Raw genomic sequence first — 25771 nt, 5'->3', positions numbered from 1 at the left:
CATTCAGTTTAAGAAAAGCAAAAACGAAATGCTTCATCTTTCTCATCCTTTGAGATGAGGAATTTCAGGATTGTGAGATATGGCCATGATGCCTTGATGAGGAAATAGCAGAGATCTGCATAGATAGGTGAAGGAAGTTGGAGACCTGTCCTCCTCATATTCATTAGAAACTCGGTATGAGCAAAGGTTGTCCTAATCTAACTCCGTGATTTAAAGAAAAAAAAGTGTTTCTACAGCCTTTAACAAATTTATGATTTAGAATCATAGAATCACAAGGTTGGAAAGGACCTACAAGATCATCTAGTCCAACCATCCTCCCATTACCGTTGCTACCACAAGCCACTAAACCATATCTCATAGCTCCTCATCCAGACGCCTCTTGAACACTGACAGGGATGGCGACTCCACCACCTCCCTGGGCAGGCCATTCCAGTGCCTGACCACTCTCTGAGAGAAAAAGTTTTTCCTTATGTCTAATCTAAATCTCCTCTGGCACAACATGTGGCCATTTCCTCAGGTCCTGTTTGTTGCCTGGGAGAAGAGGCCAAAACCCTCCTCATTGCAACCTCCCTTCAGAAGGTTGTGGAGTGCAGGTCCCTCTGGATGGCTTCCCTTCCTTCCAATGTATTGACTGCACCACTCAGCTTGGTGTCACCCGCAAACTTGCTGAGGGTGCACTCGATGCCATCATGTATGTCACTGATGAAGATGTTGAAGAATACCCATCCCAAGACCGACCCCTGAGGTACACCGCTTGTGACCGGCCTCCACCCTGACACAGACCCATTGATCACAGCCCTTTGGCTGCATCCAGCTAAACAATTCCTAATCCACAGAACAGTCCATCCTTCAAATCCATACCTCTCCAGATTAGAGAGAAGGGTGTGGTGAAGGACCATGTCATTCACCGTGACTAAGAAATCCATGAGGACGCTGGCAGTATTATAAAATTATTATTTAAAATCACATCAGGAAAGAGGAAACAAGAATGCTGGAGAAGTGTTCATGGCCCCTCGGAAAGGAAACAAGCTGAAGTGAACTGATGCTTGGGCATGGAATACTGCTATTTTTAGTGGACGTGGACTCTGACTGCAGAATTAGGAAATGATCTGATCACTAAGAATAGTTGTTATCTTTTGAAGATAACACATGACGTGCTAAGTTTGTTTTTATGTTATATCTGTCTTGTGTTGAGATTACATATTATACTATTTGCATTTTGTAAAAATTACTTTTTTCCTCTCTGGGAATTTTTTTAAAGATATAACTGGATACTCAGATGTACTGCAAGAAACATTGATTCCACTTATTCCTGAGGAAAAGTGCAGAAGCCCTGAAATTTATGGAACAGAAATCAGTGAAAATATGTTCTGTGCTGGCTACTTTGACAGCAAATCTGATGCTTGTCAGGTAATGTTGTGAGTCATCTCCAGACAAAGAATATAAATGTGTATAATTAGAAGAAATGTTACAGTGCTTACTTTTGACATTACAGTCATCCTAAAGAAAAGAAAGGTTCAAAAATATATATATATATATATGTGTACTTATGTGACTGCACTGTTTGGTTTTTTTTAATGTGTTAATGTCAATTAGATTTTACAAAGGAGCAAAAAAAAAACCCCAAAATCACCACCACCACCAACAACAACCCTTCAGGGTGTTATATTTCTCTTACCTTTATAAAAAGCCAGGGGCTACACAGTAGTGGGAAGCTGCCTGAGCTGCTGGCTGAGTGAGACAGTACTGTGATGGCAAGGGCTTGCTGGCTAGCTGGCAGATAAACCTAATCATCAAGCTGCTGCCTCCCAATAAAAGGAAATAAGAATACCTGTGTAGGAGGTGGGGAACAACATTGGGTTTGGAGGAGAAAAGTTCTGAGGTTATTACAGTGGATGGGTTTTAACTGTAACCGTCCATTAGAAAAAGTTTCATGACTTCCATTCTTCATGGGAGAGCTTCAAATTCTTGCTAGATTTTGTCTCTTTTTGAGTTATGTCACACCCTGGCCCATGAATAAAGGGTATGGAGTTGCTGTGGGGACAGATGACACGTGTGTGAAACTAAGGTTCAGGTTATTTCTTAGATAAACCTTCAGATTTTATCTGCAGTTCATTTGATGGGGTTATGCTCTATTAGAAAAATTTTTGGTAACATGCAGCACATGGCTGATACTTGGCAATGACAGTCTGTAAAGCAAAGAATATCATGTATACTGTGTGCTGGAACTCCTATAGGTATCATTAACATGTCCAAAGAGAAAGAAGAAAGTGGAGGGATGAAGAAAGGGACAGCACAAAGACAAATGTTCTGAAGAGAGTTGCATGGTCTGAGAAACAACAGTGCATTGATACCAAAGTTACAGTCACTGAGATGAAATGTGCAGATGTAAACAAGGTTCTAAGAAAGTAAATTAATCTCAGGTGCAAGACTTCATTTATCACAGAAATCTTATAAGGGCAACAAGTTTCCTTCCAACTTTGATCTGAAAAGAATTTTCTTTTTAAAACAGGAAAAAATCTCTTTCTGCTTAGTCTCGGATAACTGGAAGGGTGGCTTCTTTCCGGGGTACCAAGTAGTTAAATTCAACAGATGCAAAACTGGGTATTCACTACAAAATTATAGCATCACAAAGTCATGGGAGAAAATGTGTATGTGTGCAACACCTTTCTTGGACAATTTTTATAATCTCTGATGGCTGCAATAAACTGCAATCCATACAAAGCCTACAGTACGGTGTAGAGTAAATGTCAAAGACTTACTTATTCCCACTGAAAGAGACGCCAGTCATTCATACTCTTCAGTATATGTCTGAATCCAGAAGAGTTTCAAAAGCACTTCCAAAGAATATCTGATATTTTGGTACTCCTGTTTAATGTGGCATTAAAAATAAAAACCAACAAACCAAACCCATCATATTCAATGTATGATAAATTAAAGTCTCCTACAATTAAACTTCAGCGGACAATTACTTCCATATTTGGTTTTTGTTTTTGTTTTTTAAGTCTGAATCTTACATGTAAACTGTTTTTCCAATGATTTTCTGTCAAATTAAATAATCTTTCCTTACTTTTAACACAGGGAGATTCTGGTGGACCTCTGGCCTGTGAGAAAAATGAAATCTCTTACCTTTATGGAGTCATCAGCTGGGGAGATGGCTGTGGCAGAGTCAACAAGCCTGGAGTATATACAAGAGTAACAAACTATGTAAATTGGATTAATGAGAGAATAGCCCCTCGAAAAACTACTTGAACATTTAACTATGATATTTCAAGCAGGGTCCAGCTTTTGGTTTCATTAAAGTGGCATAAATATTTTATTATAAGTTAGTATGAAAATTATTGTGATAATTCTTAGAAATTCCAAACCAGACCACTAAAAATAGTCTTCATCCCTCTGATATCAGTAACTCTGAGCTGCAGTTTTAGGGCTGTGGATAGCTCGTTGTATGAGATTGTCTTTATTTGGCTTAATAGAACTAATACGTCGAGACTGAGTGTACTGACATTATCTTTTGGTGGATTATGTGAAAATAATTATTTAAAAGTTTCTGGTGGAGCTGTCATCCCCTAAAACAACCTGTAACAATGTTGACCTTGTATTTTCAGATAAGTTAACAAAATAAAAAGGAGGAACACCAAAAAGAAAATTATCTTTCCTTCAGAAGTGATTTCTTTAAAGTTCAGGTTGAAAGATGTCAGCAGAGTAATATAGGTGAAGATGCTCCTCAGCTAACTACAGTAAACTACTTCTGGGAAGAAAACAGAGTATTTAGGGTTTGATTCAAAACATGTAAGCATATTTTTATGTTGCAATAAAAATAGAAATAGGAACATGCTTCAGAGCTCTGCTGAATTTGGTGTGCAATTTTCCAGCAAAGTTAATGCAACACCTGCTGAAAGCACAAAGCTTATTGCTGAAAAAATGTTAAAGTTGGTAGATATGATTGTTCAACAACAGGTTATTTAACTGTTTAGATAATACAGAAAAAGGAGGGTTCTATTAGGTATTTAAACTTGCATGGTTGGTGGAGCAGCTTGACATTTTGCTTGGGAATCAGTGGTAATCATAAACCACATGCCTTGTTGATATGGTCAAAGGAATTATTACAATATGCAGCTGTGTAGTTGGCTGTGTTAGCAAAAACGCTGAAAATGTTTCAGCATAGAACAGGTCTAGTCTCAAAAAGAAGAAAAAATTCCAACTTTCTTAGTACAGGGACCTTTAGTGATATCAGATGTGTACATCCGGAAGTACTGACGTGATATGTTTTTCTTCTTTAATAGTGAAAGTTTTAGGTGTTTCAAGCAAAGCTATTCCTTAAGATATAGAAATATAAACTTGGATACTTGGTGCTTGGATACTCAGATAAGTGTTTTGTTTTATAATACTGCCAGTGTCCTCATGGATTTCTTAGTCACGGTGAATGACATGGTCCTTCACCACACCTTTCTCTCTAATTTGGAGAGGTATGGATTTGAAGGATGGACTGTTCTGTGGGTTAGGAATTGTTTGGCTGGATGCAGCCAAAGGGTCTGTGTCAGGATCAATGGGTCTGTGTCAGGGTGGAGGCCGGTCACAAGCGGTGTACCTCAGGGGTCGGTCTTGGGACTGGTGCTCTTCAGCATCTTCATCAGTGACATACGTGATGGCATCGAGTGCACCCTCAGCAAGTTTGTGGGTGACACCAAGCTGAGTGGTGCAGTCAATACATTGGAAGGAAGGGAAGCCATCCAGAGGGACCTGGACAGGCTGGGGAAGTGGGCCCATGTGAACCTAATGAGGTTCAATAAGGCCAAGGGCAGGGTGCTGCACTTGAACCAAGGCAATCCCAGGTGTTTATACAGACTAGGAGAAGAACCCCTTGTGAGCAGCCCTGCAGAGAAGGACTTGGGGGTCCTGGTAGATGAGAAGCTGGACATGAGCCAGCAGTGTGCACTTGCAGCCCGGAAGGCCAACTGTGTTCTGTGCTTCATTAAAAAGGGGTGGCCAGCAGGGAGAGGGAGGTGATTGTTCCCCTCTACGGAGCTTATGTGAGGCCCCATCTGGAGTACTGGGTCCAGGCCTGGGGCCCCCAGTACAGGAAGGACGTGGAGCTCTTGGAGCAGGTCCAGAGGAGGGCCAGTGAGATGATCAGAGGGCTGGAGCACCTCTCCTGTGAGGAAAGGTTGAGGGAACTGGGCTTGTTTAGATTGGTGAAGGCTCCAGGGAGACCTCATTGTGACTTTCCAATACTTGAAGGGAGCATATAAACAGGAGGGGCAATGACTGTTTATGAGTGTGGATAGTGGTAGGACAAGGTGGAACAGTTTTAAACTGAGACAGGGGAGGCTTCGGTTAGATATTAGGAGGAAGTTTTTCACTCAGAGGGTGGTGACACACTGGAACAGGTTGCCCAAGGAGGTTGTGGATGCCCCATCCCTGGAGGCACTCAAGGCCAGGCTGGATGTGGCTCTGGGCAGCCTGGTCTGGTGGTTGGCGACCCTGCACATAGCAGAGGGGTTGAAACTCAACGATCATTGTGGTCCTTTTCAACTGAGGCCATTCTATGATTCTATGATCTCTAAAGTTAAAATAAACTTTATAAGGAAGAATAACCAAAATTTGAATTTCTGTAAGTACAAAGAACAGTGCTCATCCAGATAAGTGATATAAACTGCAATGCTGTGATTCTATAGTAAATAAAAACATTTACCCTCTGTCTCCTAGTGTGTTGTGTATATAGTTACAACTATACCTTTGAATAGTTGTATAGGTTTTTTACAGGTTGAGAGGTGGTGGAAAAAGAAACAATGCTTCTCTGTGCCAGGAAGCATCTGAAAAGATCTGCATTAGAATCACTTTCAGCTGGTGGTCCTCCCAGTTTTATACAAGTGTCATGCAAAATTTCCTGTAGACAGGTGTAAGAGTGGAAAAAAAATACCTGAGTCACAAAGCTTGGATCAGATTTTCAGTTATAAATACTGTGAACCCTTAAGATTAAAGTCCTGAGTTCCTGATTCCAAAACAATCTGAAGACTATTATTGTCTGAGTTTGCCTTTCTGTCCATTTGCAGTATGAGTCTGGCTTGCTTAACACTGTGAAATGAATGTGACTGTTTAACAAGACTAACTGTACCTACTGATGAAGGACAAGTACTAAATCAGCTTGAAGGAACTATTTACTTTTCTTTGGAAGTGATTCATTTGGAACAGTTTCCAACACAAAGCTTATGCTGTTCTGAACATCTATACCTGTTCTATGACTTTTTGTTTTCACTTTGAAATTGATATCCATCCACACTACTCGAGATTTTAATCTGGTAGTTTTGTGTTGTAGGTATTCTCTGTCTTCTCTTGCTATAAAGATGGTGGCTGTTCAATAAGAAAGGTGATAGAACGTCCTTTCAAACAATTTGTGCAGAGATTTTTAACTCTTGTTTTCAAAATGAATGCTGTTTCTAGAAGTATGTAGCAAAGCTAGTATAATAATTCTTAAAAACACATAGGCTGTTTCACTTGTAAACTTTCTATTTCCTGCACTTACTAGCCTAAATGATAAATCTTCATTGAATTGTCATACTTGAATTCACTACATTGAATTTGTGGCTTTCAAAGTGGCTTGTTTCTTTTTTATTGGCATTGCATTGATTTGATGGTGATGTCATGATCTGATGCACTGCTGTGTGTTGAATAGCACTACATTAAACCCACAGTCCCAGTCTGGGGTGGCAAGCAAACACCCAGGGTTAGTAAGAGATATTTGTGATAAAATGAAGTACAGCTCAAATTTACCAGGGAAGTTTCTTTGATAGCTTTCCCTAACATTTAACTTGAAATAGAATTAGAATGCAAAACCAGTTGAACAAACACGTCCCCAATTCATTACGAGACACACTTAAGGATGGTTTTATTAAATTACAGGTTATTCCATGCAAACTGACCAATTCAAAGAGAAGAAATAAAAGCAAACATCTAAAAAAAAAAATCTTCCATTGTGCTATTGAAAGAAAAATGTGCTGTGCTGCTGTTGGGAAAAAAAAAGCTGAAGGACTAATTACCATCAAATAAGACGCAATAGGAGTATTTTTAGAATAATGGACTCTAATTAGTCCATTTCTCATTGAAATGAATTTAAGGACATAATTAACACATCCTTTTCTATTAATTGTAGCAGCTCCGGTTTTGGGGTAAGTGGGCTGTTATCTCCTGGCAGTTGCATTGCAAAGGAAAAAAAGGAAGTGTTTTTATTAGAGGTGGGGTATGACTTTGAGAGCCAAGGGAAGGGGTAATCACACTTTTTGAAAGAGGAATAGAGAAGGGAAGGATCCAGGGAGACCTTGGTGTAGTCTTCCAGTACTTGAAGGGAGCTTATAAACAGGAGGGAAATGGAGTTTTTATATGGTCTGACAGTGAGAGGACAAGGGAGGATGGCTTTAAACTAAAAGATGGGAAATTTAGGAAGAAATTCTTTACTCAGAGGGCGGTGAGGCCCTGGCACAGCTGCCCAGAGAGCTGTGGGCCCCCCATCCCTGGAGGTGCTCAGGGCCGGGTTGGGTGGGCCCTGGGCAGCCTGAGCTGGTATGGGGCACCCAGCCCACGGCAGGGGCTGGGGACGGATGGGCTTTAAGGCCCCTTCCAACTCAGACTATTGCGTAGCTCCATGAATTCTGGCCGCCGGGTGCCGCTCCTCGGCACAGAGGGCAGCGGTGATCCGCTCCGGGCTTTCCCTCCGGCCCCGGGCGCTGGAGGAGCCGGGCTGCCCGCAAAGCTCGGCGCCTAAAGGGGTCGCGGCCGGAGCAGATCGGCGGGGGCGGCCCTCGTCAGGCTGTGTATGCTCGGGTTCTCACCTGCCTGTACTTAAACCCTGAAGAAGCTATATAATAAAAACAAGCACAAACCTTACAAAGCAATAAAATACGCTAATACAGAAACGGCGGGGAACTTTTGAGGACCCCCTCAGCCGGAGCCGGCCCGGCCCCTACGCGGCGGGGCGGGGGGCGCCGGGGAGGGCCGGGCAGCGCTGGCCGCTCGCCCGCCGCGCTCGCTGTGCCTCAGCGGGGACCTACTAAAGCTATTTTGAAAGTGACCCCTCGGCCAGAGCGCGGGGAGGGAGCAGCGAGCCGGGCGCAGCTGTCCGGAATCATGACTGAAGATGACGGATTCCGTGGTGGTGGAGGGTCACGTCAAGTTGAGAGATGGAAAAAAGGTCCGAGCTCCCCTGTGCCCTTTCGGTTCGGCCACGCGGCGGGCACGGGCCGGGGGTCTGCGACCGACGCCCCCTCCTCGCGAGGGGAACAGAGCCCTCTCTTCCCTCCCCCGGCCCTGGCTAACGCTGTCCTTTTGCCTCTCGTTGCAGTGGAAGAGTAGGTGGCTGGTGCTGCGCAAGCCCTCCCCGGTGGCAGGTAAGAGCGGAGCGGGGCGCAGGGGGCCCCGTGCCTGGGAGTGTGGGGGGGGGAGGGAGACCGGCGGCCGCGGGGCCTCTCCTCAGCCCGCTGAGGGGGTGCGGGGCGCGGGGAAAGGGAGAAAAGCTCTTTACGGGGCACCCCGTCGGGTGCGCTGCTGCAGGGGGAGACCCCTCGGCTGGAGTTTTCCACGAGCCGTCGTTGCTCTTTCCTTCTTTCAAATAAAACAGTAATGAAAAATAATAAATACATAGATACTTATTTATTTTCTTTTCGGGCTCAGCTGGCGGAGAGCCAGGCGGCCAGAAATAGAAAGAGGATATCGAAGGAGACCCCGCCGAAGCGTAACGACCGCCGAGAGTTTAGTTCCCGTTTAAAACGCTTACTTTAGAAATCTCTTCTTCAGGGTGATTGGTGGCTGTGAAAGGCTGCCATTGTGAGCTCTGTAGTTATTTTTGTTCTGTGTTTTGACACGGAGCATTTCAATTTAAAAATAAGATGTCATCTTGAATTAAAAACTTCAGTTCCGCGGTTTGCAAGGGAGAACTGAAAATGTTATGAAGAGTTGATGTTTTAATGTTGGAGAGGGAAAAGTAGGCTTCATGTTTCCCATTTTTTTTTTCTTAATGGGAAAACCATTTGGCCCCAGAAGCATTTATTTCCAGGGCAAATTGTTGCCTGTTGTCCAAACATGGATCTACATTGCTTCTGAACCCATTACCAGAGCCCTTTCTAGCTGATAGAGCGGATGTTTCTTGCTCTTTAGACCAAATCTTTGGTACTGGGTTGTTACAGTTAAATGTTGTTATTTTAGTTACTGCATTTGTTGAACTTCTCTCCATGAGAGGGCAACTCTAGATTGTAAAAGTCAACATCCAGACATGCCAATGTGGGCCTGGATTTCTAACCAAATGTAAAGGGAAAAGGTGGGGGAGTTCTAAAAGAAAACTTACTGATGATGTTATTCCTCAAAAATGCTGTTTTCATTCTATCAAAATCAGTCAGCTCTACCAGCAGCTCCCCTCCCCCAAGATTTGCTTCACTTGGTCTGTATGCCATAGCAGTTCTTTCTTCAGACTCACAACTGCACAACAGAACGCAGAAGTATCATAGTGGCAGCTGTCTTTGCTAACAGGTGCAATAAAACAATTGGGAGGGCATGTAGAGCGTTGGTTAGCAGGCATTGGGTCTTTCAGTCATTTTTCACCTCTTTGGAGCTTTGCCAGGCTGTTGCCCAGCTGAGTGCTGCAGGGCACCTTGCCAGGGCTGAAGCACCACACCCCAACATTCATGAAATGGTGCACAGGGGTTTCCTCCTGGTGGCACGCAGGTCAGCTGCAGCTGCGGATGTTGCAGCTTTGCTATGTACCATTAGTTCAGGTTATAACCCAGTGCTGTGCAATAGGAAGGGCACCAGGGTGAAAATGAATGCTCTTGTTATTATATGCAAAAGGTGGAAAGGGGATGCTCCCTTGGTTTTCGTTTGAAACATACTTTTCCTAGGGCACCCTGATGCTTGAGTTACGTTCTTCCATTGCTTATTTACTGTATAGTAAACATGCCCAGGAAGGAGTTAAAAACAAATGGTGACATGCTTTAAAAAATAAATAAATAGAGGTGTGGCACATAATGATTATTGAGCATGGCTACTGTGCAACATTTCACTAGGAAACCTGAGCTGACACAATGTCTGGCAGTGCAGGCTGCTCACCATTTAGTAGTTGAGTAATCTGTGAACTACTGTAAGAATTTCGTTTGTAGTTCGGTATGTTCTCATGGAAATAAAGATGACAATGGCCTCTTGGTCCTTAGCACTTGTAACGTGGATGGCTATCGTGCTCCAGCTTCTAATGCTCAAAATTAATGAGTCAGTCCCTTCAAAACTTGGGAGACAATACAAAAAATCACTGTTTTTGCAGAGTAATTGGGAAGACTTTTTTCTTGCCTTCGTATTTCTGAGTCTGCAGATGACTGTTGAAATATGTCTGCTCCCTGAATGTGGACTGCAGCCTACCTGGGTGGGGTGGGGGAAGGAAGCTGAGTTCTACTATTGGCTTGATCAGACTGACCCTGCAGTTGTCTGAAGCACTTCTCTTAGTACTTTGCTTTGGTACAAACGTGTTGTGTTCTGTTCTGCCTCATCATCTCTGACAGTTTTGCTTCTTTTAGACTGTTTACTCATGCTGGTGTACAAGGATAAATCTGAACGAGCGAAAGGGCACAAGGAGAGAAGCAGCGTGACCTTAGAAGACATCTGTGGCTTGGATCCTGGGCTCTCTTATGAGGGCTTGAATCACACCCTTGCAATCATCTGTCTTTCTCAAGTTGTGATGCTAGGATTTGAGAACAAGGAAACAATGTATGCGTGGGATGTACGAATCCGCTACAGTTTGGGGGAAGGTAACCTTTGTCTTCTCATACTCTCTTTTTTTGACAGGAAAAAATCAAAGAAAGCCCTAACTAAAATGTAAATTAAAAAGTATAGTTAGGGAAGAGGCTCACTCATATGAGTGAAGAGACTTCTCTTCCCTGTATGTCTTAAAGCAACTGTCCCTTCTGGTAGGCTGTGATTACAGCATTGGTCACTAACAAGGAAAGCTCTCAACTTAGTTTTTGACTTAACCACTGAAAGCGTGTAGCTTTGTAGCAAAGTGATCAGAATTCTTCTTCTGGTAATGCAATTTCCTTGGGGATTTAGATGACAGGGTTCAGAAAGAGCCTGAATTAAGAGAAGTAGATCCCAGGTTAGAAGTTGGCTTGTTCAACCCCAATTTTCTGAGCTGCGTGTTAGCTTACCAGATGTTGCCCTTGATAATTCATGTTGTTGCTGGTGTCCCCTTTCAGGAAGAGACATCTCTCAATAAAATATAACACTGTTACAAGTCTTTCCAGCTATCTACTCATGCATCTTATTTTTTTTTCTTGGTTAGCAAAGTGTATAGTGATGAAGAAGGAGTGGTAATGTTGAAAATCCATAATAGCTTTTATGTCTGTTTAGTTATAACTAGGAAAGGAGGGTAGGTGTGTGGAAGACACATTAGCTATCTTAATCATTTGTTACATATGCTTTGCCATCTGTTGTAGCCATGGGCTCCTTACTTTTCACTATATACATGCAAAGATGGTCTGAGAATTTTACACTAATAAAATGTAGTGATATAGGAATGGAGAGACAGATTTATTACTTGGAGCTATCTTGCCTTGCCTACTTGCACAAGGGCAAAGGTTGGAGGGGATCCCTGAACAAGATAGGCAGATGTAGAGGGAGTAGTGAGCACACTCTGACAGTGTGGCTGTTTTGTGTTCCACTGCTGTTTCTTTACTAGTATTGGGATCTCTCTACAGCATAGATTTGTTCTTGAGGACAAATGTAGGACAGCTGGAGGAGAATTTGAATTTGACAGAGGAGGTCTGATTTTCATGATTTTGCATTGATTCATTCCTGGGATAAAGAGAATGTTTGGTCTTGGTCTGAATGTGAGAGTTATGGTTGTGGTGGGAGGAAATTCAAAGGAAGTGAGGAATTTATTAAAGCTATGAATAAGGTAGGAATAGCGTCTATGAGACGAAGGTAGCCCTGGATCAGAGACAGATGGGGAGAGTGTGCAGGTGGAGGTGAAGAAATGAAGTGTAAGGGAACAGAATAGAATCTAGCCTGATTAAATAGAAGGAAAAAAGAGGAGGTTACTATATAATCAGGAGTTGGTGACTGTTTAGTGTTTCTTTCTTAAAGACTAATAAGGATGCCTTTGTGTGCATTAGAAGTAATATGGCTGGGTGCTGAAAATGGACTGTGGGCAGATGACCTCAGAGTCTGGGAAGCAGGAAGGAAAAAAAAAAAGTGGAACAAGTTGATGCTGTTGAGTGAGGACCAAAGAATGGAAGGAATTCACTGGGATTTCCAGTGTTTTCTTTCTGTTTTTAGAGGTCAGGTGAGTGTGATTCCTAGGACAGCTCAAGGGATTAAGTTAGAACAGTAGATGCCTAGGGAGAATTTTAGTTTACAAACTACCAGGAAAGGAGAATATGGCAAAACCTTCATGTCTAGACCTGACTTTGCCTCTATTTTGGTTTTGTTCAGATTTGGGTGTGCTGATTCCTAACATCGTTCTGGAATCTGAGTTGCAAGTCTTAGATATTGTCAGCAACTTTGGTAACTTGTACTCCCTTGTGTTAAAGTGTTCTTTGTTCTCCATTTATGAGACAGAAAGAATGCTGATGTTTCTGCTTCTTATAGCTTAATTGCTGTCAAAGTACCTCTGAAGTTAACTGTGCAGAGTTGTCCAAACAATACGAAATATTTTTTTACTGAATATTATTTGTTAGGGTGGCTTTGCTATCTCTTTCATATTTTACATCATTGTTAGGTTGTGTAAAGTAATTGTTTGCCCAGAAGAGAACATTATGTGACTATTGACTTGCTCTCTAGCAGTACTACTGTAAGTAGAGCTGTGATTGCTTAAAGATCTATCTCTGGCTCCTTACACATCTCACTCAAATGACTTTGTGGCTTATTCTGCTGAAGCCTTAGGAAACTTTGCAAATGTACGTCATAGGTGAGGAGCTGACTTACAGCTAAGATGGTAACTAATATAGCAACTGTTTAAACAAGAAACAAGGCTCAGGCTTGGTTGAAATTCATGATGCTTGAAGGAGCATTGGCAAGAGGTAGGGAAGAATAATTACAAGAAATGAGAGTGCCTGGAAGTTACTCTGGAGATATCATAGGCAGGAAGCTGTTTGAATGATATTAAATGGATAACCAAAATATACATTTACACATTTCCTGATAAATACTTCCTTGAAAGTCCAACAGAAAATGTGGCAGTCCTTATGCTTCTTTGTGCCGGGACAGATTTGTGTGTGTATGTGTATCTGGTTGCAAGATGAAAGAAACTGGAGGAGTTGTGGAGGTCAAAATAGTTTTTTGAGAATTAGGTGGTTGCAAACTTAAATTGCTACTGTGAAATACTGTGAGATTTGACTCTTTGAAATACTCCCAACTCTGGAGAAGATGGCAGGCCAGCCTAGAACAGCTACTACTGTAGGTAAGGACCCTTGCAATATAGGGGATACTGGAGTTGGGATTTAAACCTGAACTTCATAAACTTGAATGAGAGAGGTGTCTTCCCCAGCTCAGAGTTTAGACTGAGAAATATAAAGAGTTAACTCACATCTGAGAATGTACATTACCAATGACTAATTTCCAAATCCATTCATATACTGGGGCATCTAGCGTCATCAGCTCACAAAAGAGTCACAAAGGTGGGAAAATGTAATTTTCCTCATTTTACTGTTAAGGAAAGCAACGTGTGGAAGGGAGTGAAGCAGATTATTAAAGGCTGCAAATGAGTCATTGACAGACCTCTTGTTAGAACTTGCCTATTTCTTTGTGCCTTGACTTCTGGGCTCCTTGGCACTGTGCTGTGTGTCTGTGTGCATGCAATTCAGAAAGGCTGGGCAAAGGCTATTTGGAGGAGGACACAGAAAGCAAACCCTGTATTGATGCAAGGGTGGAAGGAGGCTGGATCACTGACTAATTTGATATGGGGTTTGTTCTGTAAGAGTTTGGATGGATTAATGTAGCATTAAGTTGTAGCATTACAACTTAATAACTTGAAACATTAGCTACTCACGTGGGGCTATGTGGGCTCTAGCTAGAATCCCTATCCTTGCTTTGTGATGTGGGTAGGGGTCAGTCTACACACTACAGCTGTGCAGAATTACTTATGTAAGTTATGGTACATTTCTCATGCTTTCTATAGTAATGTTTTTTCTTCCTTTTTTTTTTTTGATAGTTCATAGATTTCAAGTTTTTGTAGCACCTGGCACAAAACTAGAGAGTGGGCCTGCTACGCTGCATTTCTGCAATGACATTCTTGTCCTTGCAAAAGACCTTCCTCCTAGTGTTATGGGGCAATGGAAACTCTCAGATCTGCGTCGATATGGAGCTGTCCCAAATGGATTCATCTTTGAAGGGGGTACAAGGTGTGGCTTCTGTAAGTACAGATAGAACTTGTCTTCTAAAAGCTGTTTGAAACTGTTTGTGGAAATGTGAGTTTTGTTGGTTTTGTTTTTTTTGGTGTTTTTTTTTTTTTTTTTAATCAGCGTGGAGGTTCTGGAAACAGCTATGCAGCTTTGTCATACAATCAGCTTCATATCAGTTGTTCTATTCTACTGAGCAGGTTTCTGCTTGCTTCAACCCTTACATTCAGTAAAAATGTGGAGCTATGGCTGAATGTTGCCATGTAACTCTCCAGAAGATGCTCAGTCAGTTGTTGCTTATGGATTCAGAGCAAGAATAAGGTAATGAGGATTAAGGCCTGTGGCTTGTAAGAGATGAAGCGAAATGGTTTAATGTTCAGATTATTAAATTATGATTATTTCTGTTGTCTGCAGAAGGAAATTTCTACCAAAGTAGAAGCAAGGCTCTCACTGTGTAAATGCTGCTAAATCCAACAGAGAGAACTTCTGACTTCTAGGAACTTCTAGATTTGTTGTGTTACAGGACCATAGGTTTCATGAGGTCAAAGTGAAAGCAAGCAAGCTGAAGCTAGTTTCTGTAGCCTAGAAGCGAAGTTACTCCTTAGCTACTAAGGCAGAATCTCTTGCTCTGATGTCACATTTGTGACTTCCCATGTTATCACTTTAAAACTACATAAGACCTGAAAAGATTATTAATGCAATCATATACATCAGTTGAAAGCACTGAATTTTAACTTCAGTAGCAGAATTTGCTCTATTGACAATCTGTGAGTGGAAATGGATGTGCTTATTGCCAAATTGGATAGGAAGTTGTGTGACATTTGTATGCTGAAAGGTGAAACAAATTGATTTCCTCAAAAAACAGAGTAAAAAGAAAAATAGAAGGTTTCTGAGTTGGTGGAAATCCCAGAAATATTCCTTGAGAATTCTAATAAAATTCTGAGAGGAGGAGAAAATAAATTGTTTTGACTGCTTTACTATAACGAGCGTTTATTTGTCTGTTGAAAAGTACAGAGCTGAGTTATAAAGGTGGTAAGTATGGACTTGACATTCAAACCCTCATTTCTGAATTAGGGCACTGGACTGCACTGCAGAACATTCTAGTTCAAATCCTTCACTGCTTAATTTGTCTGTGACTTTTATGATGATGTTGATGGAAGGACTCAGATTCAGTTCTGGTCTTCATTCTTGAAAGGATAGAAGTAAGGACTATTTGCAGATCAAAATGAAATGAGCCTTCTTATTAATCACGCATTCTTTGTGGAAGTATCTTTCTTGTGAAGCTGCCCGAACCAAATTTGGAAAGTGTGATTTGCTTTGTGTGTGCTTATTTGTGCTGATCTTCATGCAACTAGTCAGAAAATTGCTTCTCCATTGTGTACTGGTGTAGTCAAACCACCATAGGCAGAGTGTGCACAGAGTAAGGCTGGGTTTCTGAACAGGTCATGAATGATGGATGAGTAAGGAGATGTCTCTAGTATTCAGTACTTTATTCCCTGGAAAGATTTCTTGAGGATGTGAGTATTGCTGATACTCCTTTAGCAACCTGCATGATCTTACGAGCTCTGTAGAGTAGAGAAGAAGGTGGTCTGCAGGAGGTGAGTAGCAAGAAATTTGGCTGAGTCATCAAAACAAGAGATCTGATGGCTGGACTCTTGTCTGCTTGGAGGTGTCTTTACCATAGCTTTCTGAGAAGTCTTGTAGAGCCTTGCTTTGAGGTGTGCAATACGTGCTGCTCCTCTGTACAGCTCACCCAGGTCTTGTGTTTGTCCATTTTACATTTGCTATCACATGGTTGTGTGCATCCAGAAATGTGAGTCTAGCACTTCCACATAGAGTGTTTTGAGGCTGCCTAGATTCTGAATATTCAGCAGTAAGGCACCTTAAGATATTGGCATAAAGACTGAAGGTACATTTTTGGTAGGATCTAGCTCAGCCCTAAATTAATGAGTATGTTTTCTTTTCCTTGGTTTTATAATGAAATGGGGTGGATCTCTGTTATCGACTATGTATTATTTGTTATGATCTGTATATATAATTCGATCTGAATATATTAGATTACTATTACATCACCATACAGTTCTATGCATTGCTCATGCTACAATTGTAAAAGATGTATGTTTTCCTAACTAGAAGCAGAGCAGTAAGTAATATGAGCTAGTTTTATGTGGTATCCAAGATGATCAGTAGCTTGTATGTGAATATTGGTCACCTTCCTTTTGTACATTTCATTTTCATTACAGTATCTAGGGAATGTCTTATTCTTACTGGATTTTGTAGAAAGTACAAATACTACACATATTAAAGCATTACTAATATAGTAGAAACTTACCTTCACTTTTAAGTGATCTGAAAGAATATTTGGTGTTTCAACACATAAAGTATCATCAGTTCATACAAATCCTTGAATGTTGAAAACTATCTAGTTATTTAGATTAATATTTGCTGTTCTTTAACTGTGTTAGTTTTTCCTTAGCTGTTTGGTAACACAGACGAACATTGCAATTTACTGTGGAAAAATCCATGCTTTTGTATGGAGAATTTGCTGTAGCTGTTCTGTGTTATTAAAGTGTTGATGATACACTGCTGGTCTGTATACACGGCTATCATTATAATGCTGATTATGAAGCTTATACACTGCAGTATGAAAGCAATTCTTCAGAATGAGTTTGGAAATAAACAAACTTAGATCTAACAGTGCCTAAATATCACAAAATGTTTGAGTTGGGAAACAACTTCTGGAGGTTACATTGTTCAATCCCCCTACTCAAAGTGAGATTTGCTGCTGCAGTTTGTCCAGGATCACATTCAGTCACGTTCAAAACATCTCTATGGATGACTCCATAACTTCTGTGAACAACTTCTTCCTGTAGTTTGGTGTATCAGCTGCTACTCCCAGTTTTCTACTTTCTGCAAACTTGCTGAAGGTGTACTCTGTGCCACAATCCAGGTCAATGAGGTTGTTAAACATCATTGGCCCAAAATTTTGCTCCACCATACACCAGCAGTAGTTGGCTGGACTTCGTGCTACTGATAATAACCCTTTCAGCCTGACAGTTTAGCCAGTTTTCAGTCCACTTTATTGTCCACTTGCTTAGTCCGCACTTGATCACTTTGTCAGTGGATATGTTATAGAAGATGGTGTTGAAAGCCTTCCTGGAGTTAAAACAAAAGACATCTACTGCTTCATCCAGCAAGCTAGTCATTTTATTAGAGAAGACTATCAGTTTGTTTGGGCATTGCTTCCTTTTTGTAAATTCCATGCTGATTATTCCCAGTAATCATCTTGTCCTTGGTGTGTTTGGAAATGCTTTCTAGGATTATTTGTGTTATCACCTCCCCTGGCCTGTGGTTCCCTTGTCCTTCTTGAAGGTCTATTTGCTTTTGTTACTTTTTCTTTCTTTCTTTCTTTCTTTCTTTTTTATTTTCCCAGTCCTTTGCTGGAAAATAAGGCCCATCAAGAGTGGCCTTGCAATGATACAGACCAACTCCCTTACCACCTGCCTAAATATTCCTCAACCCACTCCTACCCACCCAGGGCAAGTCTTCCTTGTTCCAGATTCCCCACTGGTTTCAAGGGTCTGCGATTACTGACAGGGGAGTTGAATCTTATCAGTAAAGACCAAAATGGAGAAGACTTTGAGTGTTTGAGCCTTCTGCATGTCCTTTGACACCAGGTTCACCACCCAGTTCAGCAGTAGGCTGAAGTTTTCCCTCATTTTCTTTGTTTTGCTGATACATTTGCAGAAGCCCTTCTTGCTCTTCACCCCCAGATTCAACTCCTGCTAGAGACTGGCTTTCCTAACCCCATTCCTGTGTGCTTGGACAGTGTGTCTGTATTTCTCCTGCATCATCTTGGTCACCTGAGTTCTACTACCTGTGTGCTTCCTTTTTATGTTTGAATTTTACATGGAGTTCCATGTAGGCTTTCCTGCTACCTCTGCTTGGCTTGAAATTGCAGGAGGTGATCCTTGAAAACGAGCCAGTTCTCCTGGATCCATCTTCTCTCCAGGACCAGATACCCTGGGATGCTTCCAAGTAGTTTCCTGAACAGGCCAAAGTATGCTCCTGCAGACTGATTCTGGGAGGTGGGAGTGAAGATGTTCTGAGTCCCTAGGTAAGCATTCAAAAAACAAAACCAAAATTGGAACCTTTTTTCTGAGTTGCCTAGCTGTAGAAGACACTCTGAAACATCACTAGAAAAGATGACATGGTAGCTGTGATGCTCAGCATGTTTCTTTTGGTCATCATACTGTTATGAGAGTGGGAAACCTTGTTTCCTGGCCTCCTTCACCCTTCAGGGCTTCAAATCTTTCTTTTCTTCCTACTGAGAAGTGCTTGTTGACAGCAGAAAGAAAGTAACGTTCTATATAAATAGCTCTCCATTTATGTTCTTTAGTTGTTGCAGATCTTGTGTGACTTGTTCTAGATTTGATGCAATTTCTATATTCCAAGAATTTCAATGAATTGCTGCTTGTATCTTACTTCTTCATTGCAGGAAACTTAAATGGTCTACTTTGTAGGCCAGGATGACAGTTGTGTAAAAAAAAAAAAAAAAAAAAAAAAAAAAGTGATATGAAATGTGAATGAATGTTACAAATGGGAAACTGTAGTTGATGGATTTGCTATGGGACTTTGAAGTACTTGAATTACCTACGTTATGCTGAAGTTCTTCTCTCGGATCCCCTCTCACCTTTGAGCTTATCCTAATTTCTGGGTGCTGCTTTTAACTAGTGGTGTATTCTGTGGTTTTCCACACTACTGTAAATCAAGAGTATTCCCCAGCAATAGGTGTCAAAATGATAAAGGTGAAAAAATGAGATGTGTTTTCTTCCAAGGGAAACATTTCAGGTTTCAGGAAGATATTCTGCATTTCTTGGTATGCCATTGATTAAAGAGGTGTCTGAAGTTGTGGCGAGGCATATACACACGAAGAATCTGATTTCTGAGTGTCTGTCAACTGTTTCTGAAAGTTCAATGCTGTTTGAATACTGATGTCATGACTCTAATCCTTTATAAAGGATCCAAATGTGCATTAGGCTAGCATAGGGTCTTGAGTCTTGTAGATCCTTTCATGTCTGTGATCCTTTAAAATCCTTTTACAAGGTTTCCAAACTAACTTTTTGCTCTTATATCTGAGATTGTTGTTCTGGTATTGTTCTTTAGCATAATGTTCTCTCTCCCTGATGCTTACCTTCTCAACTACCTTTATTTATGCACTCTGTCTCTTTTGCTAGGCTAAACAAGCCCATCTGTCTTGTCTTCCCTGTAAGAGCTCAGCAGTTGCTCATTTGTGTACCTGGTTTTCAGTATGCATTAATCTTTTCTTTGGCTGCAGGCGACCAGAATTTCAAGGTATATTGGAAAGAGTCCCACTATATTTTTCTGCATTATATTACTGTTTCTTTCTTTCTTAAGAAATGTGTTTCTTGATATGTGGGAGAGCTGAGAAACTTCAGTTGCCATAGACTGCTGGTTTTTGCTTCCTATCACCTGCACGTGTGCATTCAAAGGGACAAAGACTGTATTTCTTTTGGCCTGCCATTGTTGGAAACTCTTTTCATATTGAGTTCAAGCCATGTCTCTCACCAACTCTCTTACCCTGTGAAGAGAGAGGGAGCTGTTCAGCTGCATGGTGTTACAGTGATGTATACCACATATTCCTGGGCTACCAAATGCCTGTGCACCAAATCTATTGCAGCACATGACTGAGATGTGAAATTTCTAGTTGTGAATTTATCATCTTTCTCAAGAAAGCAGAAAGGAAATGCAATTACTGGCTTCTGTGTATGCTTTTAAAACATAACTCAGTTGAACCTGAGTTCATTCATCTCTTGTGATGTATTTTGTAAGGACTCCTAAACTTCTTTCATCCTTTGTGTTCTAGTTCTTTCTAACAAAACAAGAAAGAAAATATTTCCCATAAAGCTGACCAGTGTTTATGGTGATTGTGTGAGTAACAGAATCTACAAAGAAATACTTGAGGGCAATGCATGTATGTTGGATTTGTACCCGTGGGCGCACGTCCATAAGCTGTTTGCACAAGTTGTATAAAAGCTTTCATGTTTGTTTTTTGGATTTCCAAATGGAATAATTTTTCACATAAATTATTCTTTGAGTTAATTAGCCAAGTCACGTAGAAGTAAATTTCAGCAAATGTTTACTTCTTTGTTTCCATTGAAGTCACAGACTAGTAGAGCCTCTTAGGAATTTATGTAAGCCACTTCTTTACAATAGTGGCCAAGAGCAAGTGGTCCAGATGGAGCCTTTATGTGCAGACACATTGGAGGTATCTTCTTTTCCTGAATGGTAACATGGATGTGCAGGCTTCTGCTAAATTATCAGGCCATAGTCCATCACTATGCTTGAGGTATGAATGTTCTCTGTTGTCTCCATATCTTGATTGCTTATTGTTCATAGCAGAAGAAGGTCATGTTCAGAACAGAGCTTTGTGCTGCCCTCCTTCCTCAAGAAAGGCATGTCCTTCACCATCAGTGTGATTCACAGGGGAAGAATCGTAGCCTTTAAACATCAGGGAAACAGTTCTGTACTGAGTGAAGGAAGGAGAAAATAGCTAAGAGAGGGCTAAATTTCAAATGCCTTCTCAATGCAAATTTTGCACCCAACTTCTTTTAATACAGTTCTCTGACTCTTTGGTATCTCCTGGAGAGGGAAAATGTGACAAGGCTGTATATGAGTCAGTACCTGAAACTTTCACACCTGTCAGATTGCATGATTACTGTTGTAATCTGCTAGATGGATTTTGATACTGAAGCCATTGCATGTGTATTTGCTGTGAGAAAATGTGGGATACGGTTGATCAGTTAGATCTGAAGAGGAACAAAAGTGATGGCGTGATGAATCAAATTAGGAGATGCAGTCTAGAAGAGATTTAAGCAGAGCACACAGGGACTTCAGTTTTACATAAACTGAGAGTGACAAAAGAGCATGGAGCAGAGTATACTTTCTCCTGAAGTGATCAGTTTACTGCTTGCCTGCTGTATCTAATTTTCTAAAATAATTACCTGTTGGATAAGACTTGCATGTGTGGGATGTGATAGGGGTGCAAGCATTCTGATCAAAATCAGTGCTGCTGCTTTAAGTAAAATTGACAAAAGTAGCCATTCAACTCAGAATAAGCTAGAGAAACATGTAGAAGTCAAATTTATGTCAAGACTAAGGGCCCTTAGGAAAGCTATATATAAAGCTGTACTGATGTGGTGGTCTGGTTTTGTAGTGTACTTGGCTCTGATAAACTGACAGCATTTCTTAAAAGGTCTACATACTAATTCCACTGGTTACTTGGGATGGAGGGTATTTTGCCCGATGCCTTCGGTTCATTGAAAAGGCTCACTGTGCTTCTCTGTTGCAAGTAGGACTTGGGGTGAAAAATTCTCAAATCAAATGTTAAGTGGAACATTTTTACTTTTGTGTGTTGTCCCCATAGCTGTATATCATGTGGCTCAGAACTTGTTTGTTTATTTAGTGATTCTCATTCTAATTTTGCTGGGGGCTATTCTTAATGAATGGAAAGCAAAATATCAGAATAGAGCTAAGGGTAAAGATCTGATGACAGCCTGTGGAGTCATGTTACATTCTGTTTAATAATAGATACATAGGGCTTAGTCTAGGCTTTTTAAATAAGTGGGAAAATTTATATTATAATCTAACAATATAACCAAACCCTGATCGCTGTAGGGGGTATGAAAGGCTGTTCTTTGATAAAGTTTGGTAAAAGCAGCATTAACCTGGTTCATTTCGATGAAGACTCTTTCAGTAACCATGACACTTGCATAGCTAAGATTGAATCTACAAAATTCTAGGGGTAAATGAGAATAAAAGACACAGACAGCTGTTAAGCATATGGCTTGCGTTTTGGCATTGCTCTAACTGCCTGAGTTGCAGAAAATTAGCATAAATTATTAGTTATCTATTGAATTTGTATGTTTTCCTGACTCAGTGTATATGCTGAACTTTTTTTTCCCCCTCTGTAGGGTATGTTTCATTGATTTCTTTTCATGGCTAGCACTGTATACTTATGCTCTTTTGATTGCTCCGTTATAAATGGCTTCAACTAAATATATTTCTAATGTATCCAGGTGAAAAACAAATTTATGTTCTTTCTTGCAGGGGCTGGTGTATTCTTCCTTTCTTGTGCCGAAGGAGAGCAGATCAGCTTTCTGTTTGACTGTATCGTCCGCGGCATCTCCCCGACGAAAGGCCCTTTTGGTTTGCGTCCAGTGCTACCAGGTTAATATAGGAACTACAGAGTGACTGAGCAAAGTAGGAACTTGCCATGTCTAGCACTCATTGCTCTGATTGTAAGAACAGCTTGCAGACACTAAGGGTGCAGAAAGTGCAGTACGGTTTCCATTCTAAAATGTTATCAGTACAGATTTACCCACTGAATGTACCCAGTTTCACCCTGTGGCTCTGGTTCATTCAGATTTCTGGTGATATTGCAATCTTTGGCCTTCTCTTGTATAATGGTACTAAAATATGGCAATTGTAAACTTGTACAGTGCAACTTAGATCGATGTCTGATTTAATATTTTTTGATAGTTTAATTAGTTGAAACCAGGAAAACTAACTGGGGTATTTTGATTTCATCCCAAACATTTGGAAGGCCTTGCCAATGTCAGAAGAAACTTTGTCAGGCCTCAGTTTCAGCTTTGCTGCTTGAGACTTTTTTTTTCTTGGTGTGCAAGGATTAAATTCCTTTTCCTATTTCATGGTAAATATTGCGTGTACTGTAATGTTAAAAAAAAGGAAATGGGAATCACAGTAAGCCCTGCTGTCTTTTGACTTCAGCAGGTTTAAAAAATATCATATTGAGTTGGAGCAACTGTCAAACAGGGTAAGAGTGTGGAAATGAAACCGCAGAAAGTTATCTGGGAATTGGCAATGGGATATAGTGGGAGTGGAATCCAGGAATTGTGAAGGATGAGGAAGGGTTGGTAAGAAATGTTTTGAGTTTCTGTTTAAGTGTTAGTTAACAGATGTTTGGCAGAGTTTTATCACTGCCGTAAGGTGGAGATAATCAATTTGGGAAGGAAATGTGGAAAAGATTAGGTCTGGATGTGAAACATTTTAAACTGCAAGAAGTTTGCTAAGGTAAACACAGTAGACTTAAGTCTCGGTTTGTCTCCTCTTTCCCAAAACTGTAATGCTAAGGTAAACAAAGCAACCAAACAGCATAGCAGGCAGTAACATCTCATTCTTCTTACGCCACGTGCTGTGTTTGCATAAAGTTAAGAAGAGTATTTAAAAAGCAAAGAAAGAAACAAAATACCCACAACAAACCTTTCCTCCCCCTGCCCCCCAACACTGATGATACTTAAAACTTTGGTAGTGAATGTGTGTTCTTCTGCATTTCTAAAACTTTTCCCAAATCTCTGTTTAGCAAAAATGTCATAGAATCATAGAATAGCCTGGGTTGAAAAGGACCACAATGATCTTCTAGTTTCAACCCCCATGCTATGTGCAGGGTCACCAATCACTAGACCAGGCTGCCCAGAGCCACATCCAGCCTGGCCTTGAATGCCTCCAGGGATGGGGCATCCACAACCTCCTTGGGCAACCTGTTCCAGTGTGTCACCAGCCTCTGAGTGAACAACTTCCTTCTAATAGCTAACCTAAACCTCCCCTGTCTCAGTTTAAGACCATTTCCCATTGTCCTATCACTGTCCTACTTGTGAACAGAATGTCCAGAGAGTATATGCCAACAAAGTGACTATTTAAGAAATTTGATTTTCAAAGGATGTGTCAACTTACAAAAAATAAGAAGCTTTTTAGGACCACATGGATGTAAACTTGCTTTTGCATCTTAGTTATCTATCAGCTCTGGTTTTATTTATTGTCCCATTCAGAAGCTTGCACAGACCTGTTTAAGGCACATACACATATACAATACCAGTGATTCATCCATAAACTAACTTTCCTTATCAAGTATAATGTTACAAAGAACACACCGTATTGCTTGAGAAGCTCAAGTCTCTACCAGCTGCATGCTGTATCTGGCAAGAGTATTGGAATTCAAAGAACCTTTTGAAGTGGATATGCTAAATAAGTAAGTCGCCTGTAAAGTCACCTATACACCCCAGATAGCTAGGTGAAAATCTCCAGATTGGGGATTCTACCAAAAAATATCAACTGAAAGTAATTCTTATTTATGGCAGTGAGGAGTGCTACACAGCCTTAACTGTGCTTTATATATGCAATATTCTGGTTTTGTATAACTTAATTTGCTTAAAAGCTTACATAGGGAGAGCCCTTTTCTCTGCAGGCTGCCATTTGAAATTGACTTCTTGCTTTTGACTAACTTTCTAACTTAAGCAAGAAATATACTTGAATAACTGTTAAGCAGTCCCAGGAAAGGAAAATGTGGAGAAAATGACTTAGTGTGGTGGGGGAAAAAGTCACTGTTCTTGGGCTCCAATGCACGTAGAATAAATAGAATTACGCAGTTGGCGTTTGCTTATTTTTCTTATAACATCGACGTATATCATTACTGTGTGTGTATTTGTTATATCATCTTTATAATACATACTGAATGAAAATTACGTAGAGTAGAACTTGCAAATGTGACTGACTGTTTTAAGGTTGCAAAATCTAGCTTGATCTCTCCTAACTGACCCTGCTTTGAGCATCAGGTTGGACTAGAGACTCTGAAGATTCTTTCCAACCTGAATTGTGCTGTGATTTCTTGGGAATGTATACCAAATGAACATGAATATCATAATGATAAAAACAATTCCATTATGTGTACATACAAAATAAAATGGTAAAGAAAAGGAATGCTTGCTATTTTAAGCACCACCACACAGTGGTAAACTTTATTTTGGAAGCCCATTAATTTAGCTAAACTGTACCAAAATACAGTTGGTTTGTTAAAGGCTCCGTAATCAGATCTCAAATTTAAGACATGACATTGAGTGGGAATCCAAAGGTAATGCACATATATTTAGATGTTTTTAGGCAGTGTTATATATTAATAAAGGCTTTAAAGGAGTGACAAGAGGTCTTTTGATAGCTCATTATTATTATTATTTCCTAGCTGCTAGTTGAAAAATAATTGCTTTAAGTAGCTACTTAGTCTTTTTTTTCCCCTCTCCTCCTTGAGAAGATATTTAGAAAACAAACCGTAGAACTGTGTTGTTGTATTGACAGTCTAGATATTGACAGAATACTGAATCACTTATTGCATGGTTTGTAATCTATGCTAAATTTGCATGCGTGTTGTTTGAGAAATGTTTGTTTATCAGGTGTGTGTTGAATTCCTTCTTTTCAATACCGAGATTTATTTTGAATTCCAAACATGAACGCAGTGAAAGCTGAACAGTTTATTAGTTTAACCCTGTAAATTTGACTAAGGCAGCCTAGTCTTGCAGGTTGGAAAGACT

General features: G+C 40.6%; 2 protein-coding genes across 4 annotated transcripts in view; both read left to right on the top strand.

Moving 5' to 3' along the window:
• Window positions 1-5703, top strand: part of F12 (coagulation factor XII) — a 42232-nt gene extending 36529 nt beyond the window's left edge. For both annotated transcript variants that reach the window (XM_420819.8, XM_046940448.1), the window contains 2 exons: window positions 1262-1410; window positions 3082-5703. In XM_420819.8, coding sequence (XP_420819.5) covers window positions 1262-1410; window positions 3082-3252 — 320 coding nt within the window. In that variant the 3' untranslated portion in view covers window positions 3253-5703. The remainder of the gene's footprint in view (window positions 1-1261; window positions 1411-3081) is intronic.
• Window positions 5704-8074: 2371 nt separating this feature from the next.
• Window positions 8075-25771, top strand: part of DOK7 (docking protein 7) — a 59613-nt gene continuing 41916 nt past the window's right edge. The window contains exons 1-5 of one of the 2 annotated variants that reach the window (XM_420818.8): window positions 8075-8188; window positions 8339-8384; window positions 10554-10784; window positions 14183-14383; window positions 22500-22619. In XM_420818.8, coding sequence (XP_420818.4) covers window positions 8135-8188; window positions 8339-8384; window positions 10554-10784; window positions 14183-14383; window positions 22500-22619 — 652 coding nt within the window. In that variant the 5' untranslated portion in view covers window positions 8075-8134. Of the gene's footprint in view, window positions 8189-8338; window positions 8385-10538; window positions 10785-14182; window positions 14384-22499; window positions 22620-25771 lie in introns of both variants that reach the window. The other variant, XM_004936196.5, reaches the window with a different exon arrangement.

The sequence above is a fragment of the Gallus gallus genome, chromosome 4 (genome assembly GCF_016699485.2).
Source record: "Gallus gallus isolate bGalGal1 chromosome 4, bGalGal1.mat.broiler.GRCg7b, whole genome shotgun sequence".
NCBI classification, from domain to species: domain Eukaryota; kingdom Metazoa; phylum Chordata; class Aves; order Galliformes; family Phasianidae; genus Gallus; species Gallus gallus.
The sequence above is the reverse complement of the archived record's forward strand: the minus strand, read 5'-3'. Positions and strand labels throughout refer to the sequence as shown.